This window comes from Archocentrus centrarchus, chromosome 17 (genome assembly GCF_007364275.1).
Source record: "Archocentrus centrarchus isolate MPI-CPG fArcCen1 chromosome 17, fArcCen1, whole genome shotgun sequence".
NCBI classification, from domain to species: Eukaryota; Metazoa; Chordata; class Actinopteri; order Cichliformes; family Cichlidae; genus Archocentrus; species Archocentrus centrarchus.
The window spans coordinates 31299148-31317272 of NC_044362.1; the positions used below are offsets into that span (position 1 = coordinate 31299148).

An 18125-nucleotide genomic window follows, 5' to 3' on the forward strand; every position below is an offset into this window, starting at 1 on the left:
CCCAATAAAAACAAAGAGAAGAAAGAAATATCTGAGCTGGACCAGAGGACGACAACTGGAGCCTCCATATGAAAGAAATTACAGCACATGATTTTTTAAAAAATTACTTTGATGTTACACCCTCGTGGGGAAACTGGTATGAAGACAGTCATATAGATTTCATAACCTGCAGTAACTCAAACGCTCCTCATGACTGCGGGGTAATTGGATACTTAAAACGTCAGGACAATAAAGGAAGTCATACAGGCAGACAGACATTAAACAGATAAAGATTTAAAAATTCTCTCCACTCACAGAAAGTGTCTGTCAAAAGAACTTTACGTCTTTCAATCTCCCTGTAAATATAAAGTTATTAAATATTATCTGATCTTTCTGATCAGTTTCATTTTCCCTGCCAGACGGACTCCGCTCTGTTCATTAATGCAGTAACTCACAACAATAGAATCAATTTCCTTCCTATTCCTTCCCCCCTTTAATTCAGACTGGCAGATGCAGATATTATGCATGAGCAATCCAGCGTGAATTCCTTGTTGTTTTTCATAGTAAATGAGTTTTTTTTTTTTTTTTCCTAGTGTTTGTCAGAACTAATGAAATGAAGAAAAGCTTTAGCATCCCAGGAGGAAAATAAGACTTTTTGGACCACAAAAAAGAAACAGTTTACTGCAAACAAACATCAGTTAAAGCTTTTAAAGCTTGCAGTTTCTTACAGGCTTCAATATGATGAACCACCAAACAACTTATCTACCAGTGGACCTATTGACTCCAGAAACCAATTGGTGATGTCATGGTGGTTACATCCCTCTTTTACATACAGACTCTGGAGCTCAAGGGGTCAAAGCTCCACATTTGCTCCACAAGCCTGTTAAACACACTGTTTACTACAGCAGTGCTGCCTCTAAGTACATGATTGAGTGGGAACATGAGCAAAGATGATGAGATAACATCCGCTGGTGCTTAAACAGGATTTATATTTTTTGCAGAGAACACTCCAAACAAAAAGCAGATGGACACAAAGATAATCAAAGCAGGACATCAAAGCGAGTGCATCACAAACATGCAGAGAAATAAAAAGTTTATGCACCCTCTGCACGCTGAACAGAAACCCAAGCAGCTTTATCGATAAAGTGATTTGTTGGTGAATAACATCAGAGGATCAAAGCTCCCCGAGAAACCCTGGGCTGCTTTAAAACTTTTCGTCTTGTTAATAGAAATACGGCTCTCTCCTGCCCATTAGGTGGGGTTATCTGCAGTGCAGAGCGGTGAGGGTTGAGTTTAAGGGCAGCTGGAGAATTCTGTATCATGAATTCTGTCTGTTCTCCGGGGGCGGAGGACGACTCGAAAGGAAGATACAACACAAGTTTGTCTTTGTTGGCCGACATCAAAGAGAAGCCACGACAGGAACGAAAGATAAAGAGAGGCAGAGACAGTGAGAGACACACACACACACACACACACACACACACACACACACACACACACACAATCTCACCATGTTTTTGTCTCTGCTGACGGACTCCTGAGCGCTGGCTGAAGACATTTCACAGTCTGGTGAGTGCTCATATCGCCTCATCATCGGCAGCGAGCTTGCTCCCCACAAATCAGTTTGTTCAGTCACACACACACACACGCACACACACACACACACACACACACACACACACACACACACAGCATACCAATTCGAACCACCTGCGATAAAGTCGCTGCCTATTCATGTTAATCCTACTCAGTACGATGGGAGTGTGTGATTGTGTGAACTCGTGTGTGCAACAAAAGTGCTCGAACGCCATCAACAGAGATAAGAAATGACACTTAACTGTACTTCAACTGTTCCTGAGGATCTTTAGATACTTTCAGCTGCTCCGTCACATCATTTCAAACAGAAACGATGTGACCTCGAACTAAAGGACTACTGGTCACTGGTTCCTAACTCCTGATATGACCTCTGTAAGTGTTTCTGAAAGGACATGTGGGAGTGTTAAGTGTTAGAGGTGAGGTGGACAATACACACTCACGTCCAACTTTCCACAACAATACTGAAATTATGAGCTGGTAGAATACTTTTAAAGTTTTGCTTTCACTTGCTTATTGATTATCTTTTGGCAGCAAAACTATTGGAGCGGGTTTAGGAAAAATATCATGGTTTAGGTTAGAAATACAACCTTTACATGTTGAACGTGTCTTAGAAAGATCCATTTTCTAGGCGTCCAGGGTCACAGCTACACCAAAATCCTAATTCATTTTGCAGCTGATCATCATATCACAGAAATCTCTATTAATGTTCAGAATAATTGTCTTCTTTTCTCATCCAATTTCATTCCCTTCCATAGTACCCTTTATTTCTTCATCTACTCTTACTTTTTTCTTCCTTCAGTTTTCCTTAGATTTTCTTTTGTCTGCTTCTCTCCCATTTTTCCATCATCCCTGGTATCTCTCCACATTTTTATCTTTTCTGCCTTTTTTCCTTTTGTTATTCTAAGTTTCTACATCTTTTTTCAAGACATTTCTGCTTCTCTTGTAATGATAATAAAAATCTCAGTCAGCTGCGACTGGCTGATGAAAACTGAAGAAATCCTGAAAGTCTGGAGAAGATTGTGGACTGCCCAAAAATAAACCAGCGTGCTCAAGTCTCCTCATTATAACATAATGTATATTTTACACATAAAGGAGATTTTACCTTGTGAAACCTCTTCACTGTCATTCTGGGACATGTAGTTTTAAGTAAACGATTTGAGTGCTTCTTCCAGTTCATTGGGGTGTGCGCCTGTATGATGCAGGGTATACGTGATGTGATGCGTCTGGAGTCCTCTCAGTGTAATTTCATTCTCTCCGCTGTACAGCTGGGAGGTTTGACTCTAAATTCATGAGGACCTTGTGAGAAGCAGCTCTGTTCACGGCAGCTAAATTTCTTTCCACCCGCCGGACCTGAAGCCGTTTTCTCCGCCGCTGTTTGGGAGATAAATAACTCGGTCGCCTTCAAGCGAAGAACAAGAGAACTCGTTCCAATTTGGGTGCAGATTTAAACTGTGGCACCGAGCCGGGGGAGGGCACGTGATGCGATTCAGCTGCAGCGAATGTGTTTAGGGAGCCGGGGCGACGGCAGCGCCGGGGGCCAGAAGGCCGTTACGTGTTTGCTATCGGGTTATGTTGCTGTTTACTTTGCTACATGTTCTCATTTATGGCTGCTAAAAACGTGTTTTAGTTAATGTTTACATTACGCTGACACATTCAAGACTAAAGAGGATTTATATTCCTGCATGATGCGCTGTGGTCTAACACTGCTTTACTTCTGCAGAAGCAAAACTCAGTGACAGAGCAACACCTCTGTCCATGGCCAATAATATTCATAACAGGGCACCAAAGTCAGCTCCACGTGCATAAACTACTATTATTGGACACATAGAGGAATATTTTAAAGCTTTTTTTTTTTTTTTTTTACAGTTTTGCTGTGTTAAAAGTCACACAGGATCCATCCAAATGGAAACAATTGATTTTGAAACATGTTCTGAAGGTTTGGACCCTCAGGATGAGAAACTTTTCCACCCTCTGTAGCAGAGCGCGTTTCTTTTCAGGCATCTTTTTCACACTCCGCTAATGTGCTTAGCACCCTGTCTGGCTGCCATTAGGGGAATTATGCTCACACAGCGGGTGTTAAACATTGTTTGGTGCTTCACTTAATCAGCTTGGGAAAACCACCGTATGTGCCGAAAACAGGATGCAGTTCAAAGAAGAAAAACGCTCTTTTATGCAAATATTACAAAGGTTGTTTTTTTTTCATTTCATCAGTGTGTTGTGACAGTATATTGCAGACTGGTTGACTAGGGTGACTTGTTTGGGGTCATGTGAGGTGTCAGATGTGCATGTTCGTATGTAAATACACCATTTTGGACGCGATGCTCATCTTCACACAAACATATTTCAGCACTGTCTCTTCAGCTGCTGCTCAGATCCTAAGAATTTACTTTAAGGATGACGTGTTATGATGAGGAAGTTCACATAAAAAAAAACTCAAAACCAGACAGAAAAGTGTCCCCGTCTGGTTTTCTGAGACCTACCGTATGTGAGCACGTAGAGAGGCTTGCCGTTGGTATCCATGGTGGTCAGACATGGGGCCTTCGGAGAGATGGTGCCCCACCTCTGAAGAGCTGCCTCCAGAGAGGGGGGCCAGTTGGTCACCACGCCCAGCTGCTCACCCCGCATGGGCACCATCTGTGCCCCTTCAGCCTTGGGCTGGTTAGGGTCTGGCTGTTGGACTGCGGGTGGGAAGGAGAAAGCAGACGACAGAAAAATAAAATCATTTTATTCAATTTTACTCACATTTGTAAATGATTTGAAACACTGTAAAAGGACGAGAAGGATGCATCTTCTGTGACACAGAGCTCGAGCTGTCCAAAAGCTATTTGAAACATATCAATGAGCCACACTGTTTATTCAGTCAAGCCAAACAGACACCACCCTGCTACCACAAATACTCACCAGAGGGGGAAATGTGAAAAATCTAAAAGGAGGAAAATGTCCTGCTATGGATGATCTGAGGTCAGTCTGGATTTACAGGAAGAGATGAATGAGACTGCCTGAATCCAGGGAGGAACTGTTGGAATATTTTGAAGAAGTTTGGACCAGCGTTCCTGCCCATTACTGTGAAAATGTTTTAGTGGCAGAAGGTGGTCACACCAAGCATGTCCAAAATATTCACCCGACCATCAAACCATCAGACCACAAATGCACCATTTTCTCCCATTTGAAGTTTCCTAAAAACATTAGTGGCCAGCTGCTCTGGAAAATTAACATATTGATGGTTTTTGGTCCTTTGAGGGGTTCATTAGAAAAACTGCAGCCTCATCCTTTTTAAAAATGTTGATTACAGGACAGCAAGTATCAAAAACACTGAACAATCTGACAAAGGTGATATTAAAATAACCAGTCAGCAGGATATAATAATGTAGCATTTCTATTCTTATGAATTTACTTTGACTGTCATGTAAAAATGTTTGTATGAAGAATAAAACAACATTTACTGCATGTCAGCATTACTTTGAGACAGAGAAAGTTCACAGGAAAGAGATTTTAATCAAGCAAAACGTCCTGCTAATGAATTTTAATGGCATGCTGATCCAAACTGAGTCTTTCCAACATTTGCTATTCATGCTTAAATTATGAATTAACTTCTGACTCTGCAGCGTTTGATACTGAAAACAGAAAGAAATATTCATGAGCTCGACTCTGCTTTGTCAGAGCAGACTTTGGGGACTGAGGTTTGGTGCACAGATTGTTTCTTCTTTTGTTAAAGCTAAATATATATATATTTATCACCACTCAATTTTAAGTCCACAACACTGAAACACAGACTGTACATAAAAGATGGGCATGATCATTTGCATTTTGGTTGCTGCCATGTTGTTTTTTAAGAAGAGCCAAATGTGACCATATCAGGAGGAAAGCTGATAGGTTAGCTTCGGCTAGGTTAGGATAACCTATATGGGTGCATCACACAGACACATATGTGTGCTAATTAGCTCTATGTAATATATGAATATCTAAAGTTTCACTCACCGAAACTGTTATGTCAGGTAATGAGAGTTTTTAAAAAGCCTCGAGAGGTCCAGCTCAGAATCTACTTTAGGGAATTCACACAGCCTAGAGACCGGTCGGTGACGCCTTAGCAAATAAATAAATGTTTATTTGCTGGTCACTGCCAGCTGCTAGTGAAACTGTGAAAACTGTGATGCAAAGTTAAAAAAAATGCCCTTTTGGCTAGTGTTTGTTGCAGTATTAGGGCACAACTTTTACTTTGATGTTCTCCATTTCCAGCTTGCACAGCACTTTGTTAAGTGTCACGACTGCTCAGCAAGCAGTTGTTGAGTGTTTGCAGACAAGTCAGCGTATTCCATGCAAACTACGCACGACCTCAGCAATCTGCTAGTGACCAAAGCAATCAAAACGAGGGTTTTGGTGCAGCGTCCTCTTTGTAAGTGATTTTAGCCAATGACTGGTAGCGAGCACTTGCCAACCAGTCAGGGAATACACACTTTTCCCAAGGTCTCTGAGCCCGTGTGACTGAGGCCTTAACTGAGTCATTCAAAGCAGACATGGCTCTAATAATTATCCCTGTCCAGTTGTGACAAAGGAGGAAAATTCTAGGAACTGCAGCATTTAGCACTTCAGTGTTGGCTTCATCTGGTAAAACATATTCAGAGTCAAGGGTTCAGTTCTCATTGGGACTTCTGAAAGCCACACATTTAATTTAAAGCACCAAATAAACTTTCAAAGTAAAAGTAAAAATCTTGTGACTATATCACAGCATGATTAAATCCACCTAAAACAGCAGAAACCAGCTTTGGTAAAATGTTAGTTGGCATGCAGTACGGGTTTTAGATGGATGGGGCACGGGTCGGCTGCTAGGGGGCAACCAAGATCACATGGCATTCACTCAGAGTCTGAATCGTCTTTTTTATTAACTTTCTTTGCATATTGTGTATCCTTATTTCTGAGTTTGGTGTGTTATGATGATTGATTCACTTCACACACATTTTTTGCACCAAAATGTAACTGAAAGAGAATAAAAAAAATACAAAAACACATTGTTTTCAGAACAAAAAGAGAAGCAGTTACCCTCCAAAAGCTCTTCAAAGTCATCAACGAAAAACTCTCTCAGTGGCGGCCGTTTGGGTCTCTTCAGCGTGTTGACAAGTTGTTGTATTTTGGCTGAAACTCTGCTGCTGACTGGAACACCTGTGGAGCGTCAACAAAAAAAACCCCACATTTTAATCCACGTCGTAGCCCAGACTTCCCAACCGTGCTTTCACAGGTGCACACGAGAAGGAGTCGCCACTTTAGGATTCCACTGAGCGACCCACTGTCTCATCTGTGGTGCAGAAAAATATCCCACAGTTTTAAATCTACATTGAAGCGCCCTCGAGTGAGCAATCAAAACAACTCGAAATGCAAAAATGGCGTATGAGATGAGGTGTGGGCTCAAATTGCTCTTTCATTAAAGCTGTTTTCAAAGCCACAGAGGATGCAGCCTTAAGACAGAAAAGTTAAATCAATGTCTGAGTACTGAAACCTGGATGGAAACAGATGTACTGGCAGACTTGATCTGGGCTTCAGGGTGAGCCAAAGACAGAAGTGATGTTGTCAACATTATTGAAGGTACAGGATGCAACTCAGTGAGACAGTTATAGTCCCCCCCCCCCCCCCCCCCCCCCCCCCTTCCCCCAATCCTATGGTGATCATGCTGTTTTTGTTTGTTTTCTCTCTCTTCGGGCTTTTCTCAAAAAAATGGAAAAAAAATATATTCAAATTAATATGTAACATATGCAGGAAGCATATTTTCCCCATGCTGGGCTGTTCTGCATTTATTCAGTCAAAAGATGAATCCAAAATTTCAATCATTGTATTAATTCTCACAAAAGGCCACTGTACCATATGAACCGCAGATGTTAAGTGTAGCGTGCAACATGGTTGGATGTTACTGTACATTTATGTAAAACAAACTCTTCTGTCTGAAGTACATGCACAAAACGCACATTAACGTTAGGCGCTCCACACAGAGCAGCAATGAAACGGTGGACAGCAGATTCATGCCAACAAGGTGCTGTAAACAAAAATGAAGCAATATCTTTGTGTAAAAACAACTACTGTCATTAAACTGACCAAGAGAAATTATATTTTGTTTCCTACTTAGTATTTCGAGATGCTCAAATACATTTTACTGATTAAACTGATACACTCCACGCTGCAAAACTAGTGTTTTATACTGTACATCAGTTACTAGCGACCTGTCCGAGTGCACGCTGCCTTTTGCCCAATGACAGCTGGACTGAGCGCCAGTCGCTTCTGCAACCCTGAACTGCACACGTGATCAAGACTGTGGACACATGGATAGATTTATATAAGTTATAAGAGGAAAATGCCTTTAAACACTTAGTAAAAGGGTGAAAGTTTCCTTAAAAAATAAGAAAAAAAAAAACTCTACCATAGGAACTTGCTCTAAAGTCAAATGTTAAAGCCTCAAAAATCCAAACAAACTATTTGTGATGCAACTTCGACTAAATCTCTGGAAACAAAAAGGGCCCACAGCCGGCTGTAAGCAACACAACAAATTATTTCACATGAAATCCTCCCTGCTTTGTTGCGTCTCTTTCAGCCGAACATCCCGACAGGCCCCTGCGTGCAAACTCTGGCATCTGATCCATCAAGCCGCTTCGCTGCGAGCAACATTCAGCGTCTCGGCCCACAGCAGCATCGACCGCACAGTCTGATGAATAACTCCGTCTGCTGGAGCTTCGCGTCCCTCCAGAGAAGGAATTATTGAACTATGAACCAGCAAACTGCCATCCTCTGTCATCTCTGAGGTCTCTGCAGGAACGTGGATTTATCTAAAAGGCATTACAAATCTGACCCAAATCTGATCCCCGCCATGTTTGAACTAAAAGAACTGGTTATGCAACCATGAAGGATGACAAACAGATTTTGCTGATATAGTTTGTGTTGTTCAGGATTTACACAGCAGCCTGTGATCGAAACAAGTACCACCTGAGGAATTACAAAGTAACTGTTTTTGTAACTTTTGCAAGAAAAATAAAAACTGAAACATTATCAAAAAAAAAACAAACAAACAAACAAAACACACACACACACACACACACACACACACACACACACACACACACACACACACACACACACACACACGTAGGAAGAAAAAACTACAATAAAACTTTCATTAAACACTTCACACAAGCCCAAAGTAACAAAAATGTTCTAGGCTACAACTTTGCCTACAACAAACACTCTGATGGAGCAGCTGGGAACTAAAACAAATCCATAATGATGATGATGACGAAGTTCTCGAACCGCATTGTATCATGATGATAGAAAACACCAAACACAACAGTTCAAATATCAAATACCTTTTCAGAGAAATTTCACCTTGAATAATATGAACAACTTCTCAGTTTTCCCAGTCCTGACTCACCATCTCCGGTCTCCATCAGCTCAGCATTGCCGTACTTGGGTGTCTGTCTCTGGGCTGCGGTGCCGGTGCCTGGGGCTCTCTCCACCTGGATGCCGTCACTGGCGGTGGTGTTGTTGGTGTAGCCGGTGACATCTGGAGGGGCAGAGTGGTTCTCTGGGATGTGAAAAAATTAGCTTTATGTTAAATTAGGTCATGAGTTCAAATAGGCGTCCCACTTTTATTATACGTTGAAATCATAAGAATGTTTACACACAAGTTACCTAAATGTGTATTTCCCTATGCTGAAAACTGCAGTTGTCAAAGGCTGCAATCAGAGTCAGATCTAATCATCTTCTGCTGAATGATTTAGTAAAAGACGCGTCAGCTGAAGTTCTCAAAGGTGGGAAATGTTCTTTCAGCATGATCACGTGTTTTCAGTTTTACTTAAATAAAATTGACAAAAGCAGACAAAGTGTAAATTGAACATCCGTGATAGCAGTTGAGGTGTTGCTTGAAAGGTTAAACAAAAATGGTAAATGGTCTGGTTCTTATATAGTGCTTTTCTACTCTACGTTGAGCAGTCAAAGTGCTTTACACAACATGCCTCGTTCACCCATTCATACAAGCACTTCTTTCTAAGCTTAAGTGCTTTCTATCTAACATTCACACACATTCATATGGAAGCTCATTTCTGCCACTAAAAAAACAAAACAAAAAAAATCTGTAACTCTAAATTTTAAGTTGTTTTCTCAAAATCTCGAGTTACGCATGTTAAATTTTTGTGACAAGAACTCGAAATTTCGGCTTAGCGCTGCCAATCAGGAAGCTCCAAGAAAGAGGTCATTTCCTTGTTACCCGGAAGCAGATGCTGCCTGCGCATGCACACGCAATGAAATTAAGCAATGCTGTAAAGGAGAGTGGGCCAAAATTCCTCCACAATGATGTGAGAATATGTGATCCTTTAAGGAGGACGTTTGAAGTGTAGCATGAGCTGTTTGTTCATGGTTTGCTTGCTTACTCATGACCCACTCAAGACCCAGACTTTAGCACCCTGCTATAAAGGCAATAAAAATGATTTCTGTGGATAAAAACACTATCAGAAGCTGCAGGAGAGAGAAAATTAAGAAGAAACTCACTTTCTAAGAAACTTTCATGGAAAATCACATTGGGAGCTTGAAGATCTTACACACTTCACAAAAACACAGCAAAAATCCACCAGAAGCACCAAATCCCTCCAGAGTCTCCCAATCATTCCCCAGTGATCTCTCCACAAGCCTCTCATTTCAAGCTACCCACCACCACCCCCTACTGCAACATCTGCCCTTCTCTCAGGCAAAAGAAAATGACTCCATTTCCATCAACACCCACATCATACCATTCATTTTTCACCCCATTTGTGCTGCATTTAGATACTGTTTCAACCTATCTGGTGTGCCTAATGTTTCAAAGCGCACAGCGTTGCTTAAATTCTTCACATTTACCTCTTTTATGAGGCTCGGATGCTGTTCAGCAGCATCAAACGGTGTTTACTGTTCTGCCTGAGGGGTTCTTTACTTTGAGTGGTCGAAGCATGAAATGATGATAGCAGGAGGATGTGCGGTGAATCTAAATTGGGATGTGTGTAGGTATAGCCTCACGTATCCTTTACTGTCTCTTTGCACCGAGTCAGAGTGCCCACTTCAAGTTAATCCAATAGAACTCCATTACTACAAAGGCAAAAGTAGGTAAAATCAGTTTCATGTTTTGCTGCTTTTGTGGTTTTGTGTGTGTCATTTGCATAGGGTTACATTAACATTTTTAGCATACTGAGCTTGCTCTTATAGTCTTGGGTTAGTTCGCCAGTGTCCACTCTGGGACATTTTTGGCATTGAGTGCTTTAGTTTCTTCTTAATGGGCCCCCTATAGGTCAGTGGCCATGTTCAGATGTAGAGCAACAATCACAATAGTAATCTGGATTAAAAGTGCATTCAAATATCTGCAGGGTGTGTCTTTGAAACGAGCTATTCTCTACAAATGCTTGGACACCATCCAGCCTTTGAAACCATCTCAGTTACATAAAAAATGCATAACAAAAACACCCTCAATACTTGGTCAAATACTGTGTAAACAGATTTATGAATAACTGAGAAGTAAAAAGGAAGCTTATTGAGCAAAACATACTCCTTCAGTTTGAAAAACAGCTCAAGGTAAAGAAAAGCCTTCACTGGAATAGCAGCACTGAGGGTGCACCGCTTTGCTCAACTTCTAAAACACCGTCAAAGAGTGGTCACCACTTTGGATGATTTATATGCCAACGCTCGCCTTCCCGCTCCCGCTCTGCCTTCTCGGCTCCCCGCACTATGCACTGCTGCTTCAGTCAAGGACCAGAAGACAAAGAGGATCAAACTACTTCATAGCATGAAGGTTCCTGCTGTGAAAAGGCAGCAGAGCAAGTTATAGCTGAGGGTTCCCATTCAGAAGTGCTGCTCATTTTCAGAATCCACTCCATCGATGAACTCACCGAGTTCAAATGAGCAAAGATGCTTTAGAAGTGCGCTCATCACTTACCATCTGTTTTAGATGATGAGGAGAGGTTAGGTTTCTGGTTTCACATTTTGAAATCAGTGTATAAATTTCATTTAATCAACTGCATGTTTTTTTTCTAATGAGAACTGTCAGTATTGATTTTCATTATTCATTCGGTTTTGATTCGAGGTCGTTTGTGTCGATTTGGCTCGCCTCCACCAGTCTCTCTCTTTTGCCATTTTCAAATATCAGAAATACTGTTTGGTAAATTGTGGGTAGGTGAATAAAGCAAGGCCGTTTTGACATGCAAATGAGGATGTATATGAAGTTTGCTAGTTGCATGCCGATCAGCTGGTTTTCCAGGTTATCCCAAAGTTGTTAGATGAAGTTACCCTTCTGTACTAAAATGGGGAAAAACAAACAGCAAGTCTAGTTTTTTCTTTGATATTCGAACAACTGCTTAACTTAAAAAAAAATGACTATAGGTGATAACAATAGTGAGTACATGTATTACTTCATGATGTAATACTAAGATTTTATTTCATGTATGCTGAGGGCCAAAATCATGAAAAACAAAACCCAGAGAGTGCAGGTGGGAATAAACTGTATAAAAATGAAACACATTCTAGTTTCAGAGTTTCTGAAACCAGAATGGGAGGCGGAGCCTTCAGGCTCCCGGTTTGGATACAGGACACAGGCATCCTCACGTGTACTTTTAAGATCAGACCTGTTTCCTTTTAGATAAAGTTGGGGCTTGATCAGGCAACCCTAAATCATCCCTGAGTTATGCGGTTATAGACTTTATTACTGAATCTTGTTAACTTTGGTCTTCTATCTCTCAGTGTGGTTTTAATCTCTTTATGCTCTCCCTCCCTGAGCCTGGCTCTGTAGGAGGTTATTTCCTATTAAAAGGGAGTTCTTCCTTCCCACTGTCTCACTCACAGGGGATTATCAGAGGGTTGGAGGTTCCACTGTAATTATGTTACAGTATAAAGTGCTTTGAAGTGCCTGCTTTTGGCAACTGGTGCTCTATAAATAAAACTGAAATTAATTGAACTGAATGTGTACTTGATACTTTATGGGTTCATTTATTTAGTGACCATCTATAGCCTGTATTTGTTTAGATTGTGTGAAACTGGTGCCATTAAAATGTGCTGATTTAGCCTCTATCATTTTCATTTTTTCATGATAATACAGCAAACAATTAAAAGCATTTTTCCCTGCTTGTTTATTTGTGCCTATTTCTAAATTACCAAAGACCACATGAAACATGATATTAAACATGTCAAAATGAAGCTCCAGCCATTTATGGCAAATGTAACAAATACACTGTAACATGACAGCTATTTGATTCTTTTCCATTAATGTCATGATTATTATTTATTTGCGCCAATAAAGCTGACCGCAGCTGAACTCAATGTGATGTGAGAGGCTTAGAAAGACTGAGAAATATAAATGCACAGTGAGAGAAAAAGAAGGGGAGAGAGGCAGAGATGATTTCTAGCAAAGCACTGAGCCAAAGCCAACTAGAGAGAAACCAAATTCTTTATCCAGACATGGACTGCATATCAACAATGCAGCACGCAGCACAGGCATGCTGATTACTGTAGCACGCTGTGGATTCTGTCTCTGCCGACTGGGCAGACCGTTTGAGCTACACTCAGATAGACATGTATCCTCTGAAGGCATGTGTTGTGTAACTGTGTAGGAATATGTGTATGCATCCTGATTTTGAACTATTTGTGCCTCCAGTGACCTCTTCAGATTGTCTTTATGAAGACCTGAGACAGGGACAAATATCACCACTGACTAAGGAGGATGATGATGATGATGAATGCCTCCTTCATTGCTGGTATCTCCATCAGACAGGGTGAGGCAGCTCTTCCAGGGACAGGGCACTTTAATCTGCCTGCATGAGGCAAGGCTCACTTCATGGTTAAGGATACTGTGGCTGGTAGTTTGCAAGCCCCACAATTGAAAATGCCTCCATCAATTTCTGTGAATGCTTTTGAAGCATTACTGTGGATAAATGCCGGATAAAGACGGTTTGGCTTTTTCTTTCCTTCTCTTGAAAGAGAAACACCAACTTTTGTTGCTGACAGGTTTTTAGATTTGTTGAGGTTGGAGCTGTGAAACGTTGGACAAAAATGTTTAATTATTCACGCCTTCTTCAGAACTAGGAATTAAATTATCTTTAAAAAAAAAAATGCAGACCTTTACCTAAAGATCCACCATAATATTTCCAATATATTTCTCCAAAAAGATGAAAGCAAACACTTCATGCTGGATCAATACAACTCAAACTGAACAGCAGAGCAGGCAGATTATCATTATCACTATACCTTTCCATTGATGCTTCATTGAAACAACATTATGTAGTTTCAGTAGCAGCATCTACTGCCAACAATGAATGTTGGCATTTCCAACACATCGTAAAACTGGTTTATATTTTATATTGATACAAGTTTTGGGGACATATCGGACAGTTTTCCTTATACTTTGCAGGCAGATGCACGAAATATAAACAAATTTGGTTATGACTAACAGAATCCACCAAGAACCGCACAAAGCAGCAAGTCAAAAGCAAGCAGACCCAATGAGGGACTCAGTGACGTCCTCAAAGGAACAGTAAAGAAGGAATCAATATATTTTTAATAGAAGGGCAAACCCTTCTGTCAGGAATTGCTGGGGGCTGTGTGTGGTCCACGAAGTTTGGTCAGCTGCTCTCAAGATGTAAATCTCACAGCTTAAGTCTGCCTTATTCTAAACTAATCTGTAACTTCTGACTTGTAGATCCTCACCCATCTGGATATTAATGACATTAGTGTGCCATGTGCATAAACGCACTTATTACTCTTGTTTTGTCTTCCATATGAAGCTGCTGGTATTTATTTATATCAATATTAAACACTGTGACATTCATTTACCTGCTGCAAACCTTAGTAAATCCCATTTGTATGATTCATTTAAATACTCTCTTCCCAAATCTTTGCACTCTGTAAAGGAAAACTCTGACAAACACATATGCAGTAAGGTCAGACATTAAAACACCTCCTTCTGCTTCTTAGTTAATGCTGTAGTTTTGTTTTTGTTTAAACACCAAAAAGAAAGTTGTTAAATGGGCCGATGATGTTTTTTTCATTTATATTTTCTTCCCTTGGGGGCAGATTAGCACCAATTTAAATGCTAAAAAACATTTATTTGCTGATGATATCCAACTGTATTTTCCTTTCAAACCAGCATTACCAGCATGTTAGAATTACTGCTGTAAAGGAAACAGAAGCTGGATGGGTCAATATCAACAAGATTGTTGGCCCACCAAATGCTGCCCCTGCGACCAGGACCTCTGACCTCTGCTGCTCATATCAATGTGAGCAACTTGGGGGTGATTTTCATGACTCACCGCTCTTCAACACCCATGCTAAGCAGCTCTCTAGATCTTTTTTCCACTCGAGAAGCATTAATATGGTAAGATTCACTGAAGAGAACCTAGAAGTGCTCATTCTTACCTTCATCTCTTCTGATGTCAGCTACTGTAATGCCCTTTTCCCTCTCAGTCAGTAATGCAGCGCTCCGCCACTCAGACAATTCAGAATGCTGCAGCTAGATTACTCTCTAGGTCAAGCAGACAATCTCATATTACATTACAGCAGTTGTTCCATAATTTATGATCTGTGAAGCAGCTTTGATTTATGATTTCATCGCTATCATTGTTGAATTCGCTTTCAGAGAATCTGCTTATGCTAATAAAAGACACAGAAACTAGGGCGAGGCCATAGTTGAGGAGCAGTGTTTAGATAGAAAATAAGGGGCAAAAAAAACAACATGAAGTGATTAATTAAGGATTTAAGGAAACATCTGCCATCAGAACAGCTTCAATGGACCTTTGCACTGATTCTCCAGGTCTGTGGAATTCCACTGGAAGGAATCCACCATCCACAGTGGCCGTGGAGAGCACCATCTGACATGTTGGTCAAAAATCACCCACAGGTGTTTAACAGAGGTGTGTGCCACGAGGTATATGATTAACTCTGGCTAATCTCTCCCACAGTTTGTGTTTTGTACAGTTTGTCATCTGTATAGTTTGTCTTTTCTTTTTGGTCTACTTTTTCCTCTCACCCCCCCAACCAATCATGGCCGACAGCCGTCCCTCCCTGAGACAGGCTATACGGCCGTTCTTCCTCCCCACTCTTACCACGTTCTTGCTCAGAGGTGACTGTTTGGGTTTTCTCTCTAATACTGAACTTACCTCAATATAAAGCAACAGAGATGTTGTGAATTGGCACTACATAACTGAAACTGAGCTGAATAAAACTGAACGTTGGACGACGATATGAATCACTTGCTTATCTCATTCATTGCGGCCATGATGGCATTACAAGACACTTGATGAATGACATCCTGGGATCACCTGTTGCTTCTAAACTGCTTTTCTGTCCACTGGGTTTTCCCTGGCAGACACACAGCACTGACAGGGAGGCAAAGCTCCCGTTAAACCCCAGTGAGCCTCATCTAGACGACGGCCTTAATTACATTGAATATGGGAACTATTCCAGAGCAGTCTATTTTTATTTCTTTTGGCAATGACAAATGGTTGATTAAAGGTCCGTTCTTAAAGTCTCTCTTCAAGTGACTGCTCTTTGTTTGCTCCACCATGAATCACTACAGTTTCTCAGGCAATCTACGGGAAATGGAGGGAGTCACTTGAGTAAATGAGTCTATCACCGGCTGCTGTTTTACATGCCAGACACTGAGTGGTGCAAAGCATGAAGTTAGCAAACGGAGTCTTAAAAAGGCAGAAGGAATATTATGTAACGAGTCTGCATTACTGAAGCTGCTTAAAGCCCGGCTATTCCATAAAAACCTTTCATCATCAGACAGAACCGTGTTAGTTTCTTTGATATAGTATATGATTTGAAGTAGCAGATTGCAAGAATACAGCACAAAAACAGATTACAGACAAAAACTAAAACAAGGGAGCAGACAGACAGCCTGCATTCCTCTACCATCTGCTTTCTGGCCTAGATGAAAAGCCATTCTGAAAGCAGATTGCCTCTGGCTGAGAAAACAACTAAAATCATGCTGCATAATTTGGCAAATCAATAAAAAGAACACCAAACAGAAGAACCTTGAAAAGAGGGAAGAGTCACACAGGCTGCTATCTAGCCTCTTTAAAAGCATTGTTGATTTTCCTCATCAACAATTCACGCTTTCAAAAGCTGTAAGCATCAGTTTTTTTTCTGTTTATCCACACAAACAAACTGCTTTCATGCACCTACCACGACAGCTCAATGCTACTCCTATCAAGGTTAGCATTGATGGTTTCTCCTCTGCACTTTCACAACATGGCGAAGCACAAATTTAATTAGCGGGAAACAATCGAGGCACAACTCGAACAGCAGGCACGTGATGGAGGACAGTAGGGAGAGACGGTTAGCTAAAATTATGAAGGGGAAAAATACGACATCCCTGTTCATGCCAAGGGATGCCGAATCCGGGCTCTCCACCAGCCATGCTCCGATTTCAAACTTACCGGAGCGTCGCGGCCCAGAGTTTCCATTCTCTATCATACCAGCTGGCACTGCCCTCCTCCTTCTCAAGGAGAGGTGGCTTAAAAGGCCTGCATGTGAGGAACAAGAAGGGAGGGGAATGTTCAAAAGTGGCATCAATCAGAAGCCTCTCGCTAAAGCTCTCAAGACTTTCTTTGAAACAATACAGCTCATCAAAGCTAAATTCAACTTCCGAGATTCCTTTATAACCGGATAATATGAAAATCCATCATGATGCAGACTGCTGTAGAAAGCAGTCTGCATCATGGAGGAGTGCTTTCTACAGCATTTCTTCACAAAAAGAAGACAAAACAGGAAAACTCTCTTTTCTCCTGAGAATCACGGTTGATGCCTAATTTCATTACTGCTGCCTCACAGCAGGAAGGTCCCGGGCTCAAATCCACCATCCGTGGTCTTTCTGTGTGGAGGGTGCATGTTTTCCTGTGTCTGCGTGGGTTCTCTCCGGGTTCTCCAGCTCCCTCCCACAGTCCAAAGACATGCACTTAATGAGGTTAGGTTAATTGGTGATTCTAAATTACCCATAGGTGGGTGAATGGTTGTCTGTCTCTCTATGTTAGACCTGCAGCAGAGTGGCAACCTGTCCAGTGTGTACCCTGCCTCTCGCCCTATGGCAGCTGGGATAGGTAACCCCCCCCCCCCCCCCAAAAAAAAAACAAAAAAAATCATTTAAAGAAACAACATTCAAGCTAAAAAGAATAAAACAGCCAAAACTGGAACACATCTGTCGTTCTGATTTGTTAGTTTGAACAAAGCTCCAGAATAATTTGCTTCAGGTTGTTAAATCATGATCTGCCTCCTCTGTTGGATCTAAACACTGCTGTGCAAGGCTTAGGAGTACTTTGCATCATTTAAACTTGATTCTTCTATTTTTTGCATACAGTATGAATAATTCTGTTTATTCTGTGACAAAAGTTATCCCAAGCTTTTTCAGCAGGTACTTGGTGTTTTGTGTCATTGTGTGTATACCACTCAAATTAAAACTATGTTTTCATCTCTCTAAGGATAGTTAATTAGCTCCTTTGTCTTCAGTGCTCCCTTTTAGATGCTGATGTGTGGCACAAAGTTGTTCAGAGAACACATTCATCCTCTAT

General features: G+C 41.1%; 1 protein-coding gene across 1 annotated transcript in view; it reads right to left on the bottom strand.

Moving 5' to 3' along the window:
- Positions 1 to 18125, bottom strand: part of LOC115795385 (disco-interacting protein 2 homolog C) — a 219982-nt gene that overhangs the window by 60067 nt on the left and 141790 nt on the right. Inside the window, exons 6-8 of the mRNA XM_030751269.1 lie at positions 8981 to 9133; positions 6613 to 6732; positions 4056 to 4253 (exon numbers count right to left, since the gene is read on the bottom strand). Coding sequence (XP_030607129.1) covers positions 4056 to 4253; positions 6613 to 6732; positions 8981 to 9133 — 471 coding nt within the window. The remainder of the gene's footprint in view (positions 1 to 4055; positions 4254 to 6612; positions 6733 to 8980; positions 9134 to 18125) is intronic.